The 26,647-nt window shown below is 44.5% G+C and overlaps 1 protein-coding gene across 1 annotated transcript in view; it reads left to right on the plus strand.

Annotated features, from left to right (window-relative positions):
* Positions 1 to 17,945, plus strand: part of LOC122565141 (E3 ubiquitin/ISG15 ligase TRIM25-like) — a 35,752-nt gene extending 17,807 nt beyond the window's left edge. The window contains exons 3-6 of the mRNA XM_043720805.2: positions 5,894 to 6,124; positions 6,363 to 6,385; positions 11,147 to 11,274; positions 17,151 to 17,945. Coding sequence (XP_043576740.2) covers positions 5,894 to 6,124; positions 6,363 to 6,385; positions 11,147 to 11,274; positions 17,151 to 17,701 — 933 coding nt within the window. The 3' untranslated portion in view covers positions 17,702 to 17,945. The remainder of the gene's footprint in view (positions 1 to 5,893; positions 6,125 to 6,362; positions 6,386 to 11,146; positions 11,275 to 17,150) is intronic.
* Positions 17,946 to 26,647: the final 8,702 nt, after the last annotated feature.

Genomic DNA, 26,647 nt, shown 5'->3' on the forward strand with positions numbered 1-26,647 from the left:
GGGTCGGTTCCTGAGGATTGGAGGGTGGCTAATTCTCTTGCCCACTTTTTAAGAAAGGTGGGCGAGAGAAAGCAGGAAATTATAGACCAGTTAGTCTGACCTCAGTGGTGGGAAAGATGCTGGAGTCTATTATAAAGGATGAAATTACTGCACATCTGGATAGTAGTAACAGGATAGGACAGAGTCAGCATGGATTTATGAAGGGGAAATCATGCTTGACTAATCTTCTTGAATTTTTTGAGGATGTAACTCTGAAGTTGGACGAGGGAAATCCAGTAGATGTAGTGTACCTGGACTTTCAGAAAGCTTTTGATAAAGTCCCACACAGGAGGTTAGTGAGTAAAATTAGGGTGCATGGTATTGGGGGCAAAGTACTAGATTGGATTGAAAATTGGTTGGCTAATAGGAAACAAAGGGTAGTGATAAACGGCTCCATTTCGGAATGGCAGGCAGTGACCAGTGGGGTACCGCAGGGATCCGTGCTGGGACCGCAGCTTTTTACAATATATGTTAATGATATAGAAGATGGTATCAGCAATAACATTAGCAAATTTGCTGATGATACAAAGCTGGGTGGCAGGGTGAAATGTGATGAAGATGTTAGGAGATTACAGGGTGACCTGGACAAGTTAAGTGAGTGGGCAGATGCATGGCAGATGCAGTTTAATGTGGATAAATGTATGGTTATCCACTTTGGTGGCAAGAACAGGAAGGCAGACTACTACCTAAATGGAATCAATTTATGTAAAGGGGCAGTACAGAGAGATCTGGGTGTTCTTCTACACCAGTCAATGAAGGTACAGCAGGTACAGCAGGTAGTGAAGAAGGTTAATAGCATGCTGGCCTTCATAACAAGAGGGATTGAGTATAGAAGCAAAGAGGTTCTTCTGCAGCTGTACAGGGCCCTGGTGAGACCACACCTGGAGTACTGTGTGCAGTTCTGGTCTCCAAATTTGAGAAAAGACATTCTGGCTATTGAGGGAGTGCAGCGTAGATTCACGAGGTCAATTCCTGGAATGGCAGGATTACCTTACACTGAAAGACTGAAGCGACTGGGCTTGTATACCCTTGAGTTTCGAAGACTGAGAGGGGATCTGATTGAGACGTATAAGATTATGAAAGGATTGGACACTCTGGCAGTAGGAAACATATTTCCACTGATGGGTGAGTGCCGAACCAGAGGACACAGCTTAAAAATATGGGGTAGACCATTTAGGACAGAGCTCAGGAGAAACTTCTTCACCCAGAGAGTGGTGGCTGTGTGGAATGCTCTGCCCCAGAGGGCAGTGGAGGCCCACTCTCTGGATTCATTTAAGAAAGAGTTGGATAGAGCTCTCAAAGATAGTGGAATCAAGGGTTATGGAGATAAGGCAGGAACAGGATACTGATTAGGAATGATCAGCCATGATTATATTGAATGGCAGTGCAGGCTCGAGGGGTTGAATGGCCTACTCCTGCACCTATTGTCTATTGTCTTGTCTATTTTAAATCTTTCTCCTTTTACCTTAAAAATATGCCCCTTAGTTTTAAACTTCTCATCCTGGGGAAGAGCTACAGTGGCAATGCATTGCTTTAACTGCTTGTTACAGTCTGGACTTGTTGGATGGTTGATAGTTGATACTGAAAATCTCTTTCCATTCTATGGCAAGGGAGACACTGAGAGGTTGATTCTCATGGAACAAGGGGACAAGATTTCAGTAGAAGGGACCGATCATTTCAAACTGAGATGAGGAGAAATGTCACTGAAAAAGTTGTGAATCTTTGGAATTCTTTCCTCTGGGAAGTTGTGGTCACTCCATCATTTAAGGTTGAGATCAACAAGTCAAGAGATATAAGACAGGAGTAGAGGTGAAACTGAAGATCATCCCCATGAAAGTGCTGAACAGTCTCCTCCTGCTCCAATTTCTTATCTTCTTATTTCTTGCTATTCCTCAAAGGTTAGAACAGGCAGTTGAAGAGAAGAATGTGACCCTCAGTTATGCAGGGGAGAGCTACCAAGCAGGATATAAAACAGGAGGACAGTGGTCTTACCCAACAAGTGCAGTGGACTTGATATCTGAGAGGATAAAGAGAAACATTGCATGGTGGGTCACTGCTGACCCACCTCATCACAGAGCAGAGAACTGTCCAAAAGCTGGGAGAGGATGAACAGGAATGGAAGAGATTCAATAAATAACAGGCCATCTGTCATTTTCATGAGAATCATAGAATCCCTACTGCCATTCAGCCCATCAAGTCCACACTGTCCCTCCAAAGAGCATCCCACCCAGTCCGCCCCTACCTTATCCCTGTAATTCTGCATTTCCCATGGCCAATCCACCCAGCTTGCACATCTTTGGACTGTAGGAGAAAACTGGTGCGCCCAGAGCAAACCTATACCAACACAGTGACTCAGTATGCTTGGCACTGCTGCCTCATAATGCTAGGGACCCGGGTTCGATTCCAGCCTTGGGTGACTGTCTGTGTGGAGTTTGCATGTTTGCCCCGTGTCTGTGTGGGTTTCCTCCGGGTGCTCCAGTTTCCTCTTACAATCCAAAGATGTGCAGATTAGGTGACCTGGCCATGCTAAATTGCCCATGGTGATCAGGGATGTGTAGGTTAGGTGCATTAGTCATGGTAAATGTAGAGGAGTAGGGGAATGGGTCTGAGTGGGATACTCTTTGGAGAGTCGGTGTGGACATGTTGGGACAAATGACCTGTTTCCACACTGTAGGGGATTTGATGAACACGAGGAAAACATGGAAACTCCACACAGATAGTTATCTGAAGGCGGTATCAAGCCCGGATCTCTGGCTGTGTGAGGCAGCACTGAGTCACTGTGCCATCCCTAAATTCAAGGGATGGCAACTTTAAAAACATTTCAACAGATACAAAATAAAACTACTCTTCTTGGAACAGAGAAAGGTCAGATGAGATTTGATAGATGTGTTTAAAATTATGAAAGAATTGGATAGCATGAATAAGGATCAACCATTTCTACTAGCTAAAGAGCTGATAAGCAGATGGCACATATTTAAAGAGCTTAGGAAGAGTAATGTTTATCCACAGAGTGGGGAAGATCTGATTGGCAGTCTTTCATAGGTGGAAAAAGCTCCAAAAGTAGCCTTTGAAGGGAATTGGAAAACTACTTAAAGAGAAAAAGACTGCAGAGGGGAGAAAAACAAACTGGGAAATAGAATGCTCTTTGAGAGAAGCTGAATGGTCTCTTTCTGTGCCACATTGCTCGTCCAGTTCTGTATAAATATTTATGCAAATCATCTCTCAGTATCATTCAAAACATTTTATTCCAGTACTGAGGTTAAAAATGGAAGTTTCAGTCTTCGGAATCAAAACAGCTCAGAAGGAGGTTAATCTGACTCATCAAGCCATGCTGACCATCTGATGGATCGCATTCTCTTGTCATCCTGCAATCCCTGAAATGCTCATCCAGTTTATTTGAGAAAACACACTTAACCGATATGTTTCTTGTTACTGGCTAGAATTCCTAACCTCATGGACAAAACTTGAATAACCTTTATCATTTTTAGTCTTTTGTTTACCACCTTTGCTCATCCAACATTCATTTTGAACAATAAGTATAGCAATATAAATAATCTGTTGTTTGAGTAATGAACCCCATCCAGTTGGAACAGAATGAAGCAGCATTCTACACTGCAGTTTGCAAGATTGGCGGTGATTAGAATAGAATCCCTACAGTGTGGAAACAGGCCTTTCAGCCTAACAGGTCCGCGCCAACCCTCCAAAGAGTAACCCACCTAGCCCCATTCCCCTACCCTGTATTTACCTCTGACTAATGCACCTCGCCTACACATCCCTGAACACTAGGGGCAATTTAGCAAAGTCAATTCGCCTGACCTGCATATCTTTGGATTGTGGGAGTAAACCAGAGCACCCGGAGGAAACCCATGCAGACACTGGGAGAATGTGCAAACTCCACACAGGCAGTCGCCCGAGGCTGGAATTGAATCCAGTTCCCTGGTGCTGTGAGGCAGCAGTGCTAACCACTGAGCCACCATGCCACCCCAAATGATGATTGCTATGTCTTGGTAGGAGTTGGCAAGGGCTGATCCTCAGTCCTTGATCAATTGGATATATTTACACCAACAAACTAATACCAACTAAATTCCTGACGAAGGGCTTATGCTTGAAACATCAACTCTCCGGCTCCTCAAATGCTGCTTGACTGGCTGTGCTTTTCCAGCACCACACTCTTTGACTCTAATTAAATTCAAATTTATATTAAAATATAAAATACATTTTGATAATTTTGCTTTCCAGAATGTGTGTAGACAATACTGTGCAGCCAAACTAAATGCCTAAAATTCCATGTTATTGTCAGTTCTACTCACATAGTACCATCCACAGGAGCCTTTGCCTACCTGAGGACAGAATAAGAAATGAGGCTGCAAAGGATTTTGGAAAAGGAGGAGGTCAATACATGATCTATATTGGGGTCAGTGAGATAGGCAACAATAGGGAGGAAATCATACAGAGGGATTATCAGCTGGTAGGGATTCACTTACAAAGACACAACGTTTGGTGGCTCAGAATGATATTCTCAATGACACTGGCACAGATCCAGAAGGGAAATAGGAAGGGGTGATCGGGTCAGTGAGAAGGTGTCACCCATCAGGGACAGGAAGGTTTACACCAGTTAGATGAAGTTCTGTTTGGACATGTAGAGCATTGTATATAGTACTGGAAACCACACCTTAGATAGGATATCCTGGGCTAGGAGAGAGTACAGCATTGTGTAATCAGCAGATCCAAGGTGCGGGGGCTGGGGTTATGTAAAACTAGACTTGTATTACCATTATTAACACAAGTGCTTTGGTTGAGGTATTGGGGAGTGTGTTTCCACTAATCAGGAATCCAGGAGAAGGGGATTAAATCAGAGCCAGACATTCAGAGGAGAATCTGGGAAAACCTTCCTCAAGGCAAGTGTGGAATGCTTTCCCACAAAGACCAGTAGATGCTGGTCCAGTAAACAATCTAGATAAAACAGAGTTAAGGTATAACCATGACTATTCAGTGGCAGAATAGCCCACAGGGATTAGTGTTTTTGCCCAAAACATTGATTTTCCTGCTCCTCGATGCTGCCTGACCTGCTGTGCTTTTCCAGCACCACTCTAATCTAGACACGGGGATTAATGCTCTCCTCCTGATCCTAGCTTCCCCCATAAGAGGAAACCTTCTAGTTCTAACTTATTTGGAAATCCTAAAACCCTTTGTAGCATTTTCCCACACATCCACTCCTGCTCCCTTGTGATATTTGTAGTTCTGGGTAGGGCTGTGTGCTTCCTCTTTATTTGAGGAAGAATGTTCTAGCAATGCAGGGAATGCAGCAAAGATTTACCAGAATGATTCCTGGGATGGCAGGATTGACATCCGAAGAGAAACTGAATTGGTTAGGACTATATTCGCTGGAGTTTAGAATAATGAGGAGGGATCTCATCAAAACCTATTAAATTCCAACAGGATAAGGTAGGGTAAACCCAGGAAAGATGTTCCCGAAGTCTGGGGAGTCCAGAACCAGTAAGTCACAGTGTAAGGATATGAGGTTGGCCATTTTACGAGAAATTGATATGAGGAGAAATTTCTTCATCCAAAGAGTGGTGAGCCTGTAGAATACTCTGCCACAGAAAGTGGTTGAGAAGGAGTCAAATACAGTTCTTCAGGCTAAAAAGATCTAAGGTTATCCATTAATCCTCAATGGAATCATCCCGTAATCTTCTTTCCTCCAGACATAATTAAATTCTTGAGAGGGGGCTTGAACCAATGACCACTCAGAGGTGTGAATACAAACACAACTGCCACTTCAGGATCAGAATGAGAAATTCTAACAAAATCTGCCATGCTTTGTTTACAATTTCACACATTTCTTCTTTCAAAGGACGAAATAAAACAAAAGAAAATGAAAATAATGGAGAAGAGTGATGCACTGAGAAAGAGGATTGAAAGGGAAGAAAGAGAGATGTTTGAATATTTGGACAGAGAGGAGAAACGGGTAATTGTGGAGATTGATGCTCAGATCAGAGAACTCAGTGACAGAGAGAGTAACACTCAGGAATACCTCAGCAAATTGAGTTACATCTCAAAGGAAAAGGGAACTATCTTCATAAAGGTAACAATTTCTGCTTCTGTCGTGGGAAACTAATGATTGTTTTTCTGAAGATTGACAGATCAGCCATTTAGAACTTGTTCCTTTAAACATTAACCCCCGGTTTATATCTCTGTTTGCAGCCTGTATTTTTAATCCTGCAATTAAGTTTGATCCCAATAAAAATGCAAGTAATGTACTAACGCTGTTCTTTGTTGGCACAAATATGTTAATACTGCTCTCCACTTCTATATCTTTGCAGACGTTTAATTCGAAAGCTGGCAAGTAAGTCACACATTACCTTTCGTAACAGAAAACTGAACAAATTAGAGACAATGCCAAAAAGCATGCACTCAACAGAATCTGGTTTCCAGCATCTGCAGTCATTGTTTTTACCTGGTTGATTTTAACCCTACTGCGAATCCTCTTGCAAGGATGCCTGCCTTGAAGAAGTTTTCCTCCTCTCTCTACAAGACTTTCTCCCCACCCCCACCCTCCTCTAGCTTATCTCTCCACGCTTCAGGCTCACCTTTATTCCTGATGAAGGGCTTTTGCCCGAAACATCGATTTTGCTGCTCCTCGGATGCTGCCTGAACTGCTGTGCTCTTCCAGCACCACTAATCCAGAATCTGGTTTCCAGCATCTGCAGTCATTGTTTTTAACCTACATTCTCTTTAACCCAATAGTACCTCTGGTCAGTTCCATTTCCATACTTTCTCAAACATGGCTGTTATGTAGAACCCTTACTTAACGGATATGATCTAGTGTTGTGCAGGTAAGGATCAGGGAAAGAAGTGTAGAGAGAAACCCAGAATTTGATATAAGGATGTCCAAGCAAGATTTTGGATCAATGCAGAGACTGACTGAACTCAGAGAATGGAGAGGTTCACTGCATGAAATGTGACATTATCGTTTTCAGACTGAGTTGAGATTTGAGTTCTAAATCCAGCACAGTTGCTTCAGTAAATTTCACCTCATGTTGTATTTATGCAAGTCATTGCCTTGGGCCAATAGTTGAGCATTGGGTACAGTTCTGGAGTAGCCCATTATAAAAGATACAGAAGCCAGGAAGTATGTACAATTGAGGCTTACTTGGATGGGATCAGGAATGAGAAGCCACAGATATGGCTGCAACAAAAATGTTATGAAGAGGATCAAATTGAGGGATTCAAAATGACTGAAGATTTTACCAGAGAGGGAATGCATTAACTGAGGATTATTACAAGTAGAATAGGAAAAGTTGGAGGATTTATTTTCTATTGAAACGAAAGGCTGATAGATATAGGGAAATCTGGATGACTAAGGAAATTGAGGTTAAGAAAAAGAAGGAAGCATATGTCAGGTATAGACAGGATAGATAAAATGAATCCTTAGAAGGGTATAAAGGCTGTAGGAGTATACTTAAGAGGGAAATCAGGAGGTCAAAACGGGGACATCAGATAGCTTTGGCAAATAGGGTTAAGGAGAATCCAAAGGGTTTTTACAAATACATTAAGGACAAAAGGGTAACTAGGGAGAGAATAGGGCCCCTCAAAGATCAGCAAGGCGGCAGTTGTGTGGAGCCACAGGAGATGGGGGAGATATTAAATGAGTATTTTGCATCAGTATTCACTGTGGAAAAGGACACAGAAGATAAAGACTGTGGGGAAATAGATGGTGACATCTTGAAAATGTCCATATTACAGAGGAGGAAGTGCCGGAAGTCTTCAAACGATTAAAAGTGGATAACTCCCCAGAACCTGATCAGGTGTACCCTAGAACTCTGTGTGAAGCTAGGGAAGTGATTGCTGGGCCCCTTGCTGAGATATTTGTATCATTGGTAGTCACAGGTGAGGTGCCGGAAGACTGGAGGTTGGCTAACGTGGTGCCACTGTTTAAGAAACGTGGTAAGGACAAAATAGGGAACTATAGACCAGTGAGCCTGACGTCGGAGGTAGGCAAGTTGTTGGAGGGAATCCTGAGGGGCAGGATGTACATGTACTTGGAAAGGCAAGGACTGATTCGGGATAGTCAACATGGCTTTGTGCGTGGGAAGTCATGTCTCACAAATTTGATTGAGTTTTTTGAAGAAGTAACAAAGAGGATTGATGAGGGCAGAGCAGTGGACATGATCTATATGGACTTCAGTAAGGCATTTGACAAGGTTCTCCATGGGAGACTAGTTAGCAAGATTAGATCTCATGGAATACAGGAAGAACTAGCCGTTTCGATACAGAACTGGCTCAAAGGTAGAAGACAGAGGGTGGTGGTGGAGAGTTGTTTTTCAGATTGGAACCCTCTGATTAGTGGAGTGCCACAAGGATCGGTGTTGGGTCCACTACTTTTCATCATTTATATAAATGATTTGGATGTGAACATAGGATGTATAGTCAGTAAATTTGCAGATGACACCAAGATTGGAAATGTAATGGACAGCGAAGGTTACCTCAGATTGCAATGGGATCTTGATCAGATGGGCCGAGAAGCGGCAGATGGAGTTTGGATAAATGCGAACTGCTGCATTTTGGATAAACAAATCTTAGCAGAACTTATACACTTAGGGAATGTTGCTGAACAAAGAGACCTCAGAGTGCATGTTCATAGCTCTTTGAAAATGGAGTCGCAGGTAGATAGGATAATGAAGACGACGTTTGGTATGCTTTCCTTTATTGGTCAGAGTACTGAGTACAGGAATTGGAAGGTCATATTGGTTAGGCCAGTGTTGGAATATTGCATGCAATTCTGGTCTCCTTCCTATCAAAAAGATGTTGTGAAACTTGAAAGGGTTCAGAAAAGATTTACAAGGATCTTGCCAGAGTTGGAGGATTTAAGCTATAGGGAGAGGCTGAACAAGCTGGGGCTGTTTTCCCTGGAGCATTGGAGGCTGAGGGGTGACCTTATAGAGGTTTACAAAACTACGAGGGGTATGGATAGGATAAATAGACAAAGTCTTTTCCCTGAGGTGGGGGAGTTCAGAACATAGATTTAGGGTGAGAGGGGAAAGATATAAAAGAGACCTAAGAGGCAACTTTTTCACGCAAAGGGTGGTAAGTGTATGGAATGAGCTGCCAGAGGAAGTGGTGGAGGCTGGTACAATTGCAACATTTAAAAGGCATTTGGATGGGTATATGAATAGGAAGGGTTTGGAGGGATATGGGCCAGATGCTGGCAGGTGGGACTAGATTGAGTTGGGATATCTGGCCGGCATGGACGAGTTGGACCGAAGGGTCTGTTTCCATGCTGTACATCTCTATGACTCTATGACTCTAAAAGTTTCTTAAGCAAAGAACGTTGCACCATAGTGGTTCATCAGAAAAAGACATAATTTTAAAAATATTTGGTTAATTATTTGATGAACAAGAACATAAAGTAATGTGGGAGGATGGTAGGGCATCAAATTGAAATAAATAATTGAGGATGATGACAGGTTCTATAACTGGACTGCGTTGATTTAGTTGATAACAAATAGAGTTGTAGAGTCATACAGCACAGAAACAGACTCTTCAGTCCAACTCATCCATGCCAGACATCCCAATCTGACCTAGTTCCATTTGCCAACGTTTGGCCCATATCCCTTGAAACCCTTCCTATTCTTCTACCCATCCCAATGCCTTTTCAGTGTTGTAATTGTACCAGCCTCCACTGCTTCCTCTAGTAGCTTGTTCCAGACATGCACTACCCTCTGCATGAAGAAATTACCCTCAGGTCCTTTTTAAATCTTTACCCTCTCACCTTAAACCTTTGCCATCTAGTTTTGGACTCCCCCACTCTTGGAAAAACACCTTGGCAATTCACTCTAGCTATGCCCCTCATGATTTTACAAACCTCTATAAGGTCACCCCTCAGTCTGTAACGTTTCAGGTAAAAAAATATGTATTTCAATAAAACATTTTATGTTTTCAAAGTGCTTCACACCAATACATGTTTGAAACATGTCAGAGAAACATAGAATAACAAGGCATTCAGTCTTCACACAGCAAGATCCCACGGTCTATAAATGAGGAAAGTGACCAGTTAATAAAAGCAGTTAATATTCAGAAGGTCAGGCAGCTCCTGTGGAGGGAAGCAGGATTTATTTTGAAGCATTGTAAAGAAGTGATCAGTTCATTTAGTTCAGTGAAGCAAGATCAACAGTGTCTGGGCATTTGAGGAGAATTACCCTACTCCTTAAGTAAGGCTGTAGAATCTTTTCTATTCATCTTCAGGTGATAAAGGTGGCTTTGCTGGTGACCTCTGCCAACCACACAATGACATTTATGTTGGTTCCTGAGGCAGAATTTTGAATGGGACGTAGGTCACATAGTCCTGCAGATTTGGATGAATTTTTACAACAGGGTTTTGGGGGGAGGTCAGGAGGTGAGTTACTCAATGCAGGGTTCTGAGTCTCTGATCCATGCCCAGCGCAAGTCTATGCTAGCACAACCTACAGCCTTCTCTCAGTGAGAACATCCTTACCTCAGAGGCACAAGAGTCATTCCAGAGACCAGAGCACAACATCTGAGCAAACTTCTACTGCCCTCAGGGGAGTGATCTGCTGAGCTGGGGGTGATCGGCTGACCTTGGGGTGATCTGCTGGCTGGGGGTGGATCTACCTCTCAGATGAAATGTTAAACAGTGCTCTGCCGATCCTGACCTGATGGTATATTTGGTATCCTATATGGTGTTTTGAAGAACAGTAGGGATTTCTCCCTCAATCTTTGGCCAATATATAACCCCGGCACCATCACCACCAGATCAGGTGATGTGTTATTGTCACTGATCAATGAGGAGTACTTTTTCATCTGACAGCAATGATAATATTTCAAAAGAACTTAATTAGTTGTAAAGAACAGTATGTCCTGAGGTTGTAAAAGGGTTGTAAAAATGCAAGGTTTTTATTGCTTGTACTTTGAGGGACACTTTGCAAGGAAGATATTGCAAGATATTGAAAAGAAGCCTGCATTCCAAATTGAAGGACCATGACAAAAAAGTCACAATGAAACACTTTTTGCTTCCTGACTCTGAAAGACTAATCTCTGTTGTCTTTTGCAAAGCTCACAGCTTTTAAATGTACTTATGATTTATCAGATTGCAAAGTTTATCAAAGCCATTTCCAATGCTCCCCACTCCGAGCTTCGATACAGCAAAACTGCAGGCGTTGGCGCAGTGGTTGGAGGAACGAGTGGAGAGGAACAGGGATGTCACAATCTTACTGTGTAAGTAATGAAGCAACTGGGTTTTCAATCCATCAGGCTTAATGTCAGTAGCTGCCTGTGTGGGACAATTGGGCGCTGGCTATTTATCATTTCCATTAAGCCATTTATTATAGGAGCATCAGTTAATCTGCATGCAAATATCAAGTAACTTGCTGAAGTCTTGTTTGAATTATGAATTTGAATTTTACTCACATGTACATATCCATGTCCAGTTCCAAACATTAATAAATTCTAGCAATCAAGACACAAGTTCATTTCTGTAGAAAAGCAAAAAGAGTGATCAATTTTTAAAGATGCTATTAAATCAGACAATCATACAGTATAGAAGAGGATTCTGGATCAGTGGTGCTGGAAGAGCACAGCAATTCAGGCAGCATCCGAGGACAGGCATGTCCTCAGATTTTGCCTGTCCTCGGATGCTGCCTGAACTGCTGTGCTCTTCCAGCACCACTAATCCAGAATCTGGTTTCCAGCATCTGCAGTCATTGTTTTTACCTAGTATAGAAGAGGCCCTTTGGCTCATCGAGTCTGTATTGGCAAAACTACACTAGGCCCGTTTTCCTACACTAGGCCCAAATGCTTTGACATTTCAGGTGCTCATCCAAGGACTTTTGAAAGGTTGTGATGTTTCCTGCTTCAACCACCCTCCCAGGCAGTGCATTCTAGACCCCCAGCACCTGCTGGTTTTTCTTCACAACCCTCTAAACTTCCTGCCTTTCACTTTAAAAGTATATTGACTCTTCAATTAAGGAGAACAGTTGCTTTCTATTTGCACCATCTATGTCTCCCATAATCTTACAGACCTCATCAAGTCCCCCACAAACTTTTCAGCTCCAAAGAAAACAACTGAGCTTATCTAACCTCCCTGCATAAAAACTCCGACCCAGGCAACATCGTCGTGAATCTCCTCTGTACCCCCTCCAGCGCAATCACATCCTTCCTGCAGTATGCTGACCAGAATTGCACACTTTACTCCAGCTGTGACGTAACCAAAGTTCTGAACAGCCCCAACATGGTCTCTCTGTTTCTATAATCTGTGCCATCAAGGCAAGTGTCCCATATGCCTTTTTAACTACCCTATTGACCTGTCCTGTCACGTTCAGTGATCTGTGGACAAGCACCCCAAGATTCCTCCATTCCCGAGGTTCCTGCTTTCATTTGTTCATGGCTAGGTCAGCACTTATTGTGAATGGTGCCGAACGTTGTGTGGTCATCAGTGAGCATCCCTATTATGACCTGCTGATGCAGGGAAGGTCATTGACCAAGCAGTTGGGCTCAGGATGTTACCTTAAGGACCTGGCAGATCAGAGGCCCTTCTCATGGGTCTGCTCTTGGGTTTGGCCAGGCTGGCTATAAACAGGTCCAGACAGTGAGCTGAGGATGGGATCATCTCTGCTGACTCTCTACCCCTCTTCCACGATTATGTTCAAGTCCAGGTGTCACTGGAAAGGGAACATGTGGTGTCCATTACTGCTCTTGAAGCCTTTATAGAGAGGTGGGCACTGTGGGGGATATAGTGCTTTATTTCCCCCTCCAACTTCATTTTGATTTAGTCTCCTCCCTCTCTGTCTGCACCACACCACCTACAACTCTTTTTCTTTTTAGCAGTGCCCTTAGAGGCTTTGCTTGTAAATATATTCAATTGGCAGTATGAGTATTTTTCTGGTTAAAAATAAATAAAATCCCTGAGGGTCTGAAGTTTTGTGGTGCAGAAGTAATGTCCCTGCCTCTGAGCCAGGAGCCCTGGGTTCAAGTCCCACCTGCTCCAGAGGTATGTAATAACATTTCTGAACAGGTTGTTTAGAAAATATCTATGCTGAGGAATTCTTGGGTGTTGAAATTGCTGAGTTCCAATTACCACAACCATCTTAGAACATAGAACATGGAACAATACAGCACAGAACAGGCCCTTCGGCCCACGATGTTGTGCCGAACATTTGTCCTAGCTTAAGCACCCATCCATGTACCTATCCAATTGCCGCTTAAAGGTTACCAAAGATTCTGACTCTACCACTCCCACAGGCAGCGCATTCCATGCCCCCACCACTCTCTGGGTAAAGAACCCACCCCTGACATCTCCCCTATACCTTCCACCCTTCACCTTAAATTTATGTCCCCTTGTAACACTCTGTTGCACCCGAGGAAAAAGTTTCTGACTGTCTACTCTATCTATTCCTCTGATCATCTTATAAACCTCTATCAAGTCACCCCTCATCCTTCACCGTTCCAACGAGAAAAGGCCTAGCACTCTCAACCTATCCTCGTACGACCTATTCTCCATTCCAGGCAACATCCTGGTAAATTTTCTCTGCACCCTCTCCAAAGCTTCCACATCTTTCCTAAAGTGAGGCGACCAGAACTGCACACAGTACTCCAAATGTGGCCTAACCAAAGTCCTGTACAGTTGCAACATCACTTCACGACTCTTGAATTCAATCCCTCTGCTAATGAACGCTAATACACCATAGGCCTTCTTACAAGCTCTATCCACCTGAGTGGCAACTTTCAAAGAGCTATGAACATAGACCCCAAGATCCCTCTGTTCCTCCACCTCACTCAGAACCCTACCGTTAATCCTGTATTCCGCATTCTTATTTGTCTTTCCAAAATGGACAACCTCACACTTGGCAGGGTTGAACTCCATCTGCCACTCCTCAGCCCAGCTCTGCATCATATCTAAGTCCCTTTGCAGCCGACAAGAGCCCTCCACACTATCCACAACTCCACCAATCTTCGTATCATCTGCAAATTTACTGACCCACCCTTCGACTCCCTCATCCAAGTCATTAATAAAAATTACAAACAGCAGAGGACCCAGAACTGATCCCTGCGGAACTCCACTTGTAACTGGGCTCCAGGCTGAATATTTACCATCTACCACCACTCTCTGACTTCGACCGGTTAGCCAGTTTTCTATCCAATTGGCCAAATTTCCCTCTATCCCATGCCTCCTGACTTTCTGCATAAGCCTACCATGAGGAACCTTATCAAATGCCTTACTAAAATCCATGTATGCTACATCCACTGCTCTACCCTCATCCACATGCTTGGTCACCTCCTCAAAGAATTCAATAAGACTTGTAAGGCAAGACCTACCCTTCACAAATCCGTGCTGGCTGTCCCTAATCAAGCAGTGTCTTTCCAGATACTCATAAATCCTATCCCTCAGTACCCTTTCCATTACTTTGCCTACCACCGAAGTAAAACTAACTGGCTTGTAATTCCCGGGGTTATCCCTATTCCCTTTTTTGAACAGGGGCACAACATTCGCCACTCTCCAGTCCCCTGGTACCACCCCCGTTGACAGTGAAGACGAAAAGATTATTGCCAATGGTACTGCAATTTCCTCTCTTGCTTCCCACATAATCCTAGGATATATCCTGTCAGGCCCGGGGGACTTGTCTATCCTCAAGTTGTTCAAAATGTCCAACACATCTTCCTTCCTAACAAGTATCTCCTCTAGCTTACCAGTCTGTTTCACACTCTCCTCTTCAACAATACGGTCCCTCTCGTTCATAAATACTGAAGAAAAGTACTCATTTAAGACCTCTCCTATCTCTTCCAACTCAATACACAGTCTCCCACTACTGTCCTTGATCGGACCTACCCTCATTCTCATCATTCTCATGTTTCTCACATACGCATAAAATGCCTTTGGGTTATCCTTGATCCTATCCGCCAAAGATTTTTCATGCCCTCTCTTAGCTCTCCTAATCCCTTTCTTCAGGTCCCTTCTGGCTATCCTGTATCCCTCCACTGCTCTGTCTGAACCCTGTTTCCTCAACCTTATGTAAGCCTCCTTCTTCCTCTTTACAAGACATTCAACCTCCCTCGTCAACCAAGGTTCCCTCACACGACCATTTCTTTCCTGCCTGACAGGTACATACATATCAAGGACACGTCGTATCTGTTCCTTGAAAAAGTTCCACATGTCCACGACATCCTTCCCTGACAGCCTATGCTCCCAACTTATGCTCCTCAGATCCTGTCTTACAGCATCGTAATTACCCTTCCCCCAATTGTAAAACCTACCCTGTTGCACGCACCTATCTCTCTCCATAACCAAGGTGAAAGTCACAGAATTGTGGTCACCATCACCAAAATGTTCACCCAAAATCTTCCTTTAGTACAAAGAACAACACTAGGGTCTTTGGCCCACCAAGACTGTAGCAATGCTTGACATCTTTGTAAACTAAAAACCTTTCAGCTCTATGCCGTTCATATTCATCTATTCCCTGCCTATTCATATATCTATTAAGATGCCTCTTTAACGTTGCTATTCTACAACCTCCTCTGACAGTGCATTCCAAGCACTTATCACTCTCTGTGTAAAAATAATGTTTCTCACACCTTCTTTAAACTTTCTCCCCTTTACCTTAAACCTATGCCCCCTATTAACTGACATTTCTACCCTGGAAAAAAAGACTCCAACCATCCATTCCTCACACAATTTTGTGAACTTCTATCCAGGTCACCCTTCATTACCTGACGTTCAAGTGAAAACAAACCAAATTTCTCCAAGTTCTCTTTAAAGCTAATAACCTCTATACTAGGCAACATGTTGATAAACTATTTCTGTACCCTCTCCGAAGCCTCCACATCCTTCTGGTAGTATGGCACCAGAACAAATGCGGCCTAACTAAAGCTCTATAAAGCTGCAACATGACTTGCCAATTTTTATGCTCTTTGCCCTGATGGATGAAGGCTATATGACCGTATTTTACCAAATGTGAGTAAATCCTATCTCTAAGAACCTTCTCCAATAATTTCTCAACCACAGACATAAGGCTCACCGGCCTGTAATTTTCCAGGTTATCCCTTCTTAAACAAAGAAACAACATTGGCTATTCTCCAGTTCTCTGGGACCTCTCCCGTGACAAGAGGACACAAAGATTTTGTACAAAGCCTCAACAATTTCCTCACCAGCCTCCCTCAGCATTTTGGGATAGATCCCATCAGGCCCTGGGGACTTGACTGCTTTAATTCTTATTAAAACAATCAACACCTCTTTTTCTTTAATATATTCATATGCCCTAGAATATTAATATACCCCTCCTGAGACTCACCATTCACCATGTCCTTCTCTTTTGTGAATACCAATGCAAAGTCTTTATTAAGGACCTAACCCACTGTTGCTGTCTCCAGCATAAATTCCTTCCTTTATCCTTGAGTGGACCTATCCTCTTGCTCCTTACACCTGTATAAAACACCTTGGGATTTTTCTTAATTCTGTTTGCCAAAGACAATTCATGGCCCTTTTCAGCGTTCCTAATTCCTTGTTCGAGTTCTTTCCTACTTCCTTTATATTTGAGGGCCTTGTCTGTCTTCAGTTTTCTTAAACCTTACACCTTTTCTCTTTTTCGTCGAAGCTCTCAATTTCTCTTGTCATCCAAGGTTCCTGAATCTTGCTTGTCTTATCTTTCATTTTCATGGAAACATGCATGGCACAAACAGGTTTTAGATTAGATTAGATTACATTACAGTGTGGAAACAGGCCCTTCGGCCCAACAAGTCCACACCGACCCGCAACCCACCCATACCCCTACATTTACCCCTTACCTAACACTACGGGCAATTTAGCATGGCCAGTTCACCTGACCTGCACATCTTTTTGGACTGTGGGAGGAAACCGGAGCACCCGGAGGAAACCCACGCAGACACGGGGAGAATGTGCAAACTCCACACGAGGTGTGGTATCGCATGTCAGCACGCACACTGACAAAGAACAAATCAGTGACACACTGCAGGGTTAGGGTTTGGAATACACTGCCCTTCCCTCACTCTGAGCCCCAACAGTGCCTCTGAGCTCGTGCCCTTCAGCAGCTCCCCACAGCCAGGGCTGAGAATTTCCTCTGATTCTCTGCTTTTATTCACAGACGGCCAGACGCCGCTTCTGGATCGACTCACGGCCCACCCTCAGCTGGTTGTGTCCAACAGTAAGAGGAATGTGACACTCACTCGACAGAAACCAAAATGTGCTGAGGGCCCAGGACGATTCGACTGTTTCCCGCAGGTCATGTGTGCTGATGGTGTGAACCGTGGCCTCTCTTACTGGGAGGTGGAGGTTCCCGGGGCATGTTGGAGGGTTGGCGTGTGTTACAGGAGTCTGAGACGGAAGGGCCCAGGGTCTGAGTGTTCACTGGGAATGAATAATAAGTCATGGAGTGTGTGCTCCCTGCTGGGCTCCTGCACTGCACTGCATAATGGGAACAAAATAAAACTGTCTACTGGAAACCCAGCCAGAATTGGAGTGCTGGTGGAATTCGAAGCTGGAATCATTTCATTTTACAGCGTGTCTGACAAGAAGCTATTCCTGTTGTACTCTTTCCAGCAGCAAATCTTCACTGAAGCCCTTTACCCAGCTTTGACGGTGAATGGCTGTGATGAGTGCATCACTATGTGTGACTTGAGTTTCCCATTTTCTTGACTTCTGATTTTATTATTGTTTTTGAGCGATTTGAGAAAGGAGTTTTACCCTTTTGCTGTATTGGTGGAACCAAGTTACATTTTAATGCTGACATTTCCTGTTTGAGAAAGGCCATAGTTTAATCATTTAAAAAGCTAAATTCTAAGGATATGCTTCTAGGTTGGTGGAAAATGAGTTTCTTAAATGTTTTCCTGACATTTTACATACCTAAAGATTATTAAAAAAATATTATGTCTATATATGACTCCTTGCCTACACAATCTTGCTTCTTGATGTCACATCTAGTCAATTGTTAATCATAAGGAATTTCTTGATCCACATTATGGCAAATGCCTATGTAAACACATCACACTGTAATTGCACTGTCTTACCAGAGGTGGTGCTTCAATCTACCTGGCAGAAATTCCACGTCATCTTCTTGGGGCCAGTAATCCTTTTGAAATCCCTCACTGACGTTTCAGATTCTGCAACAACCTAGATTTCCCTAGTGTATTTTTTTTTAACACGAGTTCACACACTGGAATAATAAGTGAAGTTCATCCCCACAATAGAAACCCAGTCTGAAACAGAGCAGTTTCCACCTTTGCTATCTCTCAGATTTTCTGGGCAGGACAAGTTCAGCAACTTAGAGGTCCTGTTGAACTCAAATTTTACATCGAGGATTCATACCTTGTTCCCAGAGCATTTTCCTGTGCCTCTGGGTTACTTGTCCAGTGTAGTGTGTGGCACAGAGCGAGAAATGTCTTGCCTTCAGCAGCCATGGAAGAGGAAGTCAAGTTATCTTTGTTGTTATCTGACAATTTTGAGTAAACAGTCCTTTAGTAGTGAGAATCCAGAGTACTGGTGAAAAAAGAATCTTTATGCTTTGCCCTCACGAAGACAAATTGCAAGAAAACCTAAACTTAAGGGAAAACAACACTATCAGTCAGAGAGAACTCACTGCCACCTGTACCCCACCTCTCACTCACTTCCAACGGAAGAAGGAGGAACATTCACCAATTAAATAAAAAATATTTGGAGTTAAGAACCTACTGATGACCCTGATACTGGTGGATCACTGGAAACTCCGGCTCACTCAGGGAAGGAAATCTGCCATCCTTACTTGGTCTGGCTGACATGTGACTCCAAACCCACAGCAAATGGTTGACTCATAATTGCCCTCTGGGTAATTCAGCATGGGCACAAAATGTTTGTCTAGCCAGTGACCCCCCCCTCAACCTGTGAATAAATGGAAAAAAAATCCACAATGTTGATGATAGAAGCTTCAGGCTAATTAGCCCCTGGACATAATGCGGCATTGACCCTGTCTGACTCTGTAATGCTGGAGAGCTACCAGGCAGTGGACAGTGAGCAATGTTGAAGGGCGAGCTCCTGGGGTGATAGAGGGAATCAATGTCATGTGCCTGCTCCACATGATGCCACTGGAGTTCATTTATACCCTGACAGACTGAAGAGAGATACTGCAAGGCACAGTGAAGCATTTACACTCTACACAGAGAGAGGCCAACTACATGAACAGTGACAAACAAACCTTTATCACAACTCAAAGTGTTAGCCTGCATAAAACCTTTGCCGTCCTCCTGATCTCACTGAGCTTCACTGAAAAGCCTGCTCTGAAATGGTGGTCCTTACCATTTGGTGGGGTGATCCTGCATGGGCCAGACATAGTGAGAGTCTTCTTGTCTGAGGTATCTGAACTTCCAAGTTTTGGAGGGTGATGGGAACGGATCAGGAAGGAGGAGGGGGGCCTGGCACTCCTGCAGTAGATGCTACATCTTGGCCTGTATGTAGCTCTCCTACCAGCTGAGGTACTTCCAGGACTGTGCTGTCTCCCTGTGAGGCTAGCACTCCTGGAATGTGAGCAAACCTCCTCAGGCACTCTCGACCTAGCCTCAGAGTGTGAGTGAGCGAGCGAGCGTGCATGTGTGCTGTCTATCCATGGCAGTTGCTGATGGGAGGCAAACAGGTGGATGGATGGACGGACACTGGAGTGGTTGTTATGCTCCAGCTTCCCAGTGAGGACAACCATAGTGTCCCTGAAATCCACTAGTCACCCCCACTCCTCTCAAGGGCTTTTGCCCGAAAAGTCGATTTTCCTGCTCCTCGGATGCTGCCTGATCTGCTGTGCTTTTCCAGCACCACATTCTTGACTCCTTGCGGGCGGGGTTGGGGGGTTGGCTGCCTCTCAGCTAAGGAGGTTAAGACAGCTATTTGACATGGAAAGGGAACATGGCTACTGGTCAGAGACTAGGCCCTGACCACCCTGAGAGTGCCAGCCTCTCGCTAACTCACAAACGGTACCTACTCAGTTGTTGGGACATGGCTGCCTGTACACACCTCCGGGTTGATCCCAATGCTTTCCATCCAAGGCACGTATCACCTCCTCATGAGAGGAGTAAGGAGTCTCACGCTAGAATCACCCCACCCCAATGGTTTTTCTTTCGCTCTTCCCTCTTGTGGTATGTCTTCTCCAGGGATGTCAATGGGCAAATGGGTTGGTCCATGCTGGTGCGTGTGAGAGAACGGTATTGAGGTACTCTGAGGGAGGGAGTGTGGAGGGGATGCATGGTTACTGCTGTGGGAGAATTTGGGGTAAAGGGAAAGAGTGAGGGTAGATATTACATGCACCAGACGGGGTTTCAGAGCTGAAGCCTTGGTGGGAGGTGGGTAACAGGGCTGGGACAGAGTGAGTGTGAGGTGGCAGAGTGTGGTACGTACCTTGGCAGCATGAAGAAGATCACTAACTTCTTTTTGGCACTGCTGCCAAGTCCTCCAAGTCCTGGACAGGGCACTGGTCTGGGTGGTGAACTCTGCTCAGACGGAAAGTGGGCTGACACAGCCTCCTATGTCTGTCCTATGTGAATAGGACAATCCTTCTCGGTGCCAACACCAGGTCCCTGTCATAGACCTTCAATGCTAACCTTTCCTCTGTCCAGTCACCAATGAGGAGCAGGCCAGAGGCCAGCTTCCTGCAGGTAAACTGCGAACCATTGAAGATGGTATGGCCACAAGGGATACTGGTCTAATTATGGAGATGCAGTGAGGGGTGAGATCCTCTGTAAATGATGTGTGGTAAAATGTGACATAAATACCACGTGATCTTTGTCACTGGGTTGCTACTGGTGGAAATAAAGCACAAGATTCCTCTTGATGAAGTGAATTAATTTGTTATGAAGGATGATTCAGGTTTTTGGCTGGCTGAAATCTTTTTCAAAGACTTGGAAGTTAAGAACACCTAATGGTAAGGTCTGATGATAAGGTCTTGGGGAGTGTTGCTGAACAGAGATCTTGAAGGCGCTTGGTATGCTTTCCTTTACTGGTCAGAGCATAGAGTATGGGAAATGGGAGGTCATGTTGCAGCTGTACAGGACATTGGTTAGGCCACTTTTGGAATATTGTGTGCAATGCTGGTCTCCCTCTTATCGGAAGGATGTTAGAACATAGAACATAGAAAAGTACAGCACAGAACAGGCCCTTTGACCCTCGATGTTGTGTCAAGTTTAAACCTAATGTAAAATATAGTAATTTAACCTACGCACTCCTCAACTCACTGCTATCTATGTGCATGACCAGCAGTCACTTAAATGTCCCCAATGACTCTGCTTCCACCACCACAGCTGGCACCGCATTCCATGCATTCACAACTCTCTACATAAAGAGCCTACCTCTGACATCTCCTTTATACCTTCCTCCTAATATCTTCAAACTATGACTCCTCATACCAGTCAATCCTGCCCTGGGGAAAAGTCTCTGGCTATTGACTCTATCTATTCCTCTCATTATCTTGTATACCTCGATCAGGTCTCCTCTCTTCCTTCTCTCCAGAGAGAAAAGTTCGAGCTTATTCAACATTTCTTCACAAGGCAAGCCCTCCAGTCCAGGCAGCATCCTGGTAAACCTTCTTTGCACCCTCTCCAGAGCCTCTCTATCTTTCCTACCGTAGGGTGACCAGAACTGGACACAATATTCCAAGTGTGGTTTCACCAGGAACTTGTAGAGCTGTAGCAAAACCTTGCAGCTCTTAAACTCAACCCCCCCTGTTAATGAAAGCCAAAACACCATCTGCTTTCTTAACAACCCTATCCACTTGGTGGCAACTTTGAGGGATCTATGTACTTTCACAACCAGATTCCTCTGTTCCTCCACACTGCCAAGAATCCTGTCTTTAATCCTATATTCAGCATTTGAGTTTGACCTTCCAAAATGCCTCACTCTGCATTTATCCAGGTTGACCTCCATCTGCCTGTTCTCAGCCCAGCTCTGCATCCTGTCTATGTTGTGCTGCAGCCTGCAGTAGCCCTCTATACTATCGACGACACCTCCAACCTTTGTGTCATCTACAAATTTACCAACCTACCCCTCAACTTCCTCATCCAAGTCATTTATAAAAAGTACAAAGAGCAAAGGCCCAAGAACAGAGCCCTGTGGGACCCCACTCAACACTGACCTCCAGGCAGAATACTTTCCATCTACAACCACTCTCTGCCTTCTGTCAGCCAACCAATTCTGAATCCAGATAGCTAAATCTCCCTTGATCCCATACTTCCTGACTTTATGAATGGGAAACTTATCAAATGCCTTGCTGAAATCCACATACACCACATCCACTGCTCGACCTTTGTGGACCTGTCTTGTCACCTCCTCAAAGAACTCAATAAGATTTGTGAGGCATAACCTGTCCCTCGCAAAACCATGCTGACTGCCTTTAATCACACTGTGTTTTGCCATATAGTCATAAATCCTATCCCTCAGAATTCTTTCCAAAACTTTGCTGACCACAGACGAAAGACTGACTGGTATGTAATTGCCAGGGATTTCCCTAATACCATTCTTGAAAATAGGAACAACATTTGTCTCCTTTGAATCCTCCAGTACGACTCCCGCAGAGAGTGAGAAGGCAACAATTCTCGCCAGCAGCTTAGCAACCTCCTTTCTCTCTTCCCGAGGCAGCCGAGGATAAATCTGGTCTGGCCCTGGGGACTTATCAATCTTAATGTTTGCCAAACTTTCCAGCACATCAACTTCATCAACCTTGCTCTGGTCAAGCCTGTATCCCAGCTCCTCAAAGTTCTCATTCACAGCAAGTTCCCTTTCCTTGGTGAAAACCGAAGCAAAAAACTCATTTAGGTCTTTCCCTATCTGCTCAGATTCCACGGACAAGTTCCCTCCGCTATCCCTGATCGGCCCTATCTTCTCCCTGATCATTCTCTAATTCCTCACATACAAGTAAAATGCCTTTGGGTTCTCCCTAATCCTTCTTGCCAAGCCTTTTTTGTGCCCCCTCCTGGCTCTCCTCAGTCCATTTCTGAACTCCTTTCTAGTGAGCCTGTAATCCTCTAAAGCTGTGCTGGATCCTTGCTTCCTTCACCTTACGTAAGCTGCCTTCTTCCTTTTGACGAGAAGTTCCTCTGTTCTCATCATCCAAGGTTCCTTAATCTTACCCCTTTTTACCGGTCTCAGAGGAACAAATTCGTGCATCACTCACAACAACTGCTCCTTAAATAGTCTCCACATGTCTGCTGTGCCCTTTCTGTGGAATAATTGCTCCCAGTCTGTACTTCCCAACTCCTGTCTGATAGCTTCATAATTTCCTTTTCCCCAATAAATACCTTCCCTTGGTAACTGCACCTTTCACTCTCCAAGGCTATGCTAAATATAAGACAGTTGTGATCACTTTCACCAAAGTGTTCTCCCACCACAATATCTGACACCTGTCCTGGCTTGTTGCCAAGCACCAAATCCAAAATGGCCTCTCCCCTTGTCTGTCTGTCTACATACTGAATAAGGAAACGCTCCTGAACACACCTGACAAAAACGGCTCCATCCAAACCATCTGCACTTGGGAGATTCCAGTCGATATTGGGAAAGTTGAAATCACCAAAACAACAACCCTGCTACTTCTGCATTTAACCAGAATCTGCCGCCTATGAAATCTTCAATCTCTCTACTGTTATTAGGGGGTCTGTAGAAAACCCCCAATGCGGTGTGGCTGTTCCCTTGCTGTTCCTAACTTCAACTCATAGTGGGCGGCACGGTGGCACAGTGGTTAGCACTGCTGCCTCACAGCGCCAGAGACCCGGGTTCAATTCCCGCCTCAGGCGACTGACTGTGTGGAGTTTGCACGTTCTCCCCGTGTCTGCGTGGGTTTCCTCCGGGTGCTCCGGTTTCCTCCCACAGTCCAAAAATGTGCAGGTCAGGTGAATTGGCCATGCTAAATTGCCCGTAGTGTTAGGTAAGGGGTAAATGTAGGGGTATGGGTGGGTTGCGCTTCGGCGGGGCGGTGTGGACTTGTTGGGCCGAAGGGCCTGTTTCCACACTGTAAGTAATCTAAATCTAAATCTAAGTAATCATACTGACTCGATAGACAAACCTTCCTCAACAGCTTTTGTTTCTGTAGCTGTGATGCACTCTGATTAGCAATGCTACACCCCCTCCTCTTTTTCCATCATCCCTGTTCTTTTTAAACGTTCTAAACCCTGGAACATCAAGCAACCATTTCTGTCCCTGTGAAACGCACGTCTCTGTTATGGCCACAACATCGTAGCCCCAAGTACTGATCCATGCTCTAAGTTCGTCACTCTTATTTCGGATACTTCTTGCATTAAAGCAGACACACTTTAACCGATCCCTTTGTTTCATTGCGTGAGAAACCTTCCTGATAGATTCAATACATCCTGTAACTGCCCCATCTGCAACTGACCCCCCTCTCAGACATGTGGGTCTGATTCTCACCTCCCTGCCAAACTAGTTTAAACCCTCCTGAATCACACAAGCAATCTCCCACCCAGGACATTTGTGCCCCTCCAGTTCAGATGCAACCCATCCTTCATGTACAGGTCCCACCTTCTCCAGAAGGTATCCCAATGATCTGAAGCCCTCCCTCCTGCACCAGCCTCGCAGCCATGTGTTAAGCTGCATTCGCTGACTGTTCCTCATTTCACTATCTCATGGCACCAGTAGCAAACCTGAGATCACTACTCTACTTATCCTGCTCTTCAGCTTCCAACCTAACTCTCTGTAGTCACTTTTCAGATGCTCAATCCCTTTCCTGGCTATATCATTAATGCCAATATGTACCATGATTTCTGGCTGCTCACCCTCTCCCCCTTTAGAATCCTGTAAACCTGATCGTCGACATCCTGGACCCTGGCACCGGGGAGGCAACACCTTCTGGGAGTCCGTTCCTGACCACAAAATCTCCTGACTATTGAGTCCCCTACCACTAGCGCTTTTCTATTTTCCCCCCTTCCTTTCTGAGCCACAGAGTCAGGCTCAGTGCCAGAGACCTGACAACTATGGCTTTTTCTTGGTAGGCCATCCCCACCAGCAGTATCCAAAACGGTATACTTATTGCTGAGGGGAACGGCCACAGGGGATCCCTGCTTTGACCGTCGGTTCCCTTTCCTCCCCCTGACAGTAACCCAGCTGTCCTTATCCTGTGCCTGGGGAGTGACCACCTCCCTGTACATCCTCTCAATTTCCCCCTCAGCCTCTCAGATGATCCATAGTTCATCCAACTCCAGCTCCAGTTTCCTAACTCAGTTTTTGAGGAGCTGGAGTTGGGTGCACTTCCCGCAGATGTAGTTGGCAGAGACATGTGAAGTTGTGAAACTTGAAAGGGTTCAGAAAAGATTTACAAGGATGTTGCCAGGTTGGAGGGTTTGAGCTACAGGGAAAGGCTGAATAGGCTGGTGCTGTTTTCCCTGGAATGTCAGAGGCTGAGGGGTGACCTTTTAGAGTTTGTAACATCATGAGGGGCATGGATAGGGTAAATAGACAAGGTCTTTTCCCTGGGGTGGGGAAGTCCAAAACTAGAGGGCATAGGTTTAGAGTGAGGGGACAAAAATTTTGAAGGGTCCTAAGGGGCAATGTTTTCATGCAAAGGGTGGTATGTGTATGGAATGAGCTGCTAGAAGAAGTGGTGGAGGCTGATACAATTGCAATGTTTAAAAAACATCTGGATGGGGACAGTAATAGGAAGGGATTAAGAGGGGATATGGGCCAAATGCTGGCAAATGGGACTAAGATTAGTTTAGGATATCTGGTTGGCATGGATGAGTTGGACAAAAGGGTCTGCTTCTATGCTGTGCAACTCTATGATCTTGTCCTTTGTATCTGTTTGAAAGAACCAAAGGTTGTTTCAATGGAATATGAAGTTGCTGCCATTCAGACTGATTTGTTGTCATCTGGATCAAGCTCATTTAGGACAGCCCAATCAATAGTTTAAAAAACAAAGGATGACCATGATCTTTTAAAGCCTGCATGGATCAGCTTTTATCCGATTGTCAAATGTGCTGCATGTTTATAATGAAGCTTCTCCTGATGTTGTAAACTAAAAATCTATTAATCCTTAAAATCTCATTGACTAACTTTAAAGCCTCGAGCTCTGTAGTTGAGAGAAAAATATTTGAAATGAAATGGGCACTCTGAGTTGCCAAAATCAACTTACCTGAAAGTAGCCAACCCCACAGCAATATACAAAGGAGTGTCTAATTTTGGGACTGTTAAGCACCCCTGAGACAATTCTGTTATCTGGAATGTGTAGCTGAGACTTGGACCTTAGACCAGGTATTGTCAAAAGCAAAATAGAAACCCTAAACCCAGTAAGAAAAGGGCTGATTGAAACCCTTTCACAGCATTGATATGAGCTGGGAATGTTGTTTCAAAAAGAGACATACAGAGACATTGAGTAACATCCAGGAACTTGCAGAACATTAAGAATAAGATCTCGCGTTCTTGCTCTCTCTTGCTCTTTGGAAGTGGTAGAAAAAAGTGAGGACTGCAGATGCTGGAGTGTGGTGCTGGAAAAGCACAGCAGGTCAGGCAGCATTCGAGGAGCAGGAAAATTGATGTTTCGGGATCAGTGATGAAGGGCTTATGCCCGAAATATGGATCCTCCTGCTCCTTAGATGCTGCCTGACCTGTGCTTTTCCAGCAACACAATCT

The sequence above is a fragment of the Chiloscyllium plagiosum genome, unplaced genomic scaffold, assembly GCF_037043375.1.
Source record: "Chiloscyllium plagiosum isolate Xiang-an unplaced genomic scaffold, Cpla_swu_hap1 HiC_scaffold_28, whole genome shotgun sequence".
NCBI lineage: Eukaryota > Metazoa > Chordata > Chondrichthyes > Orectolobiformes > Hemiscylliidae > Chiloscyllium > Chiloscyllium plagiosum.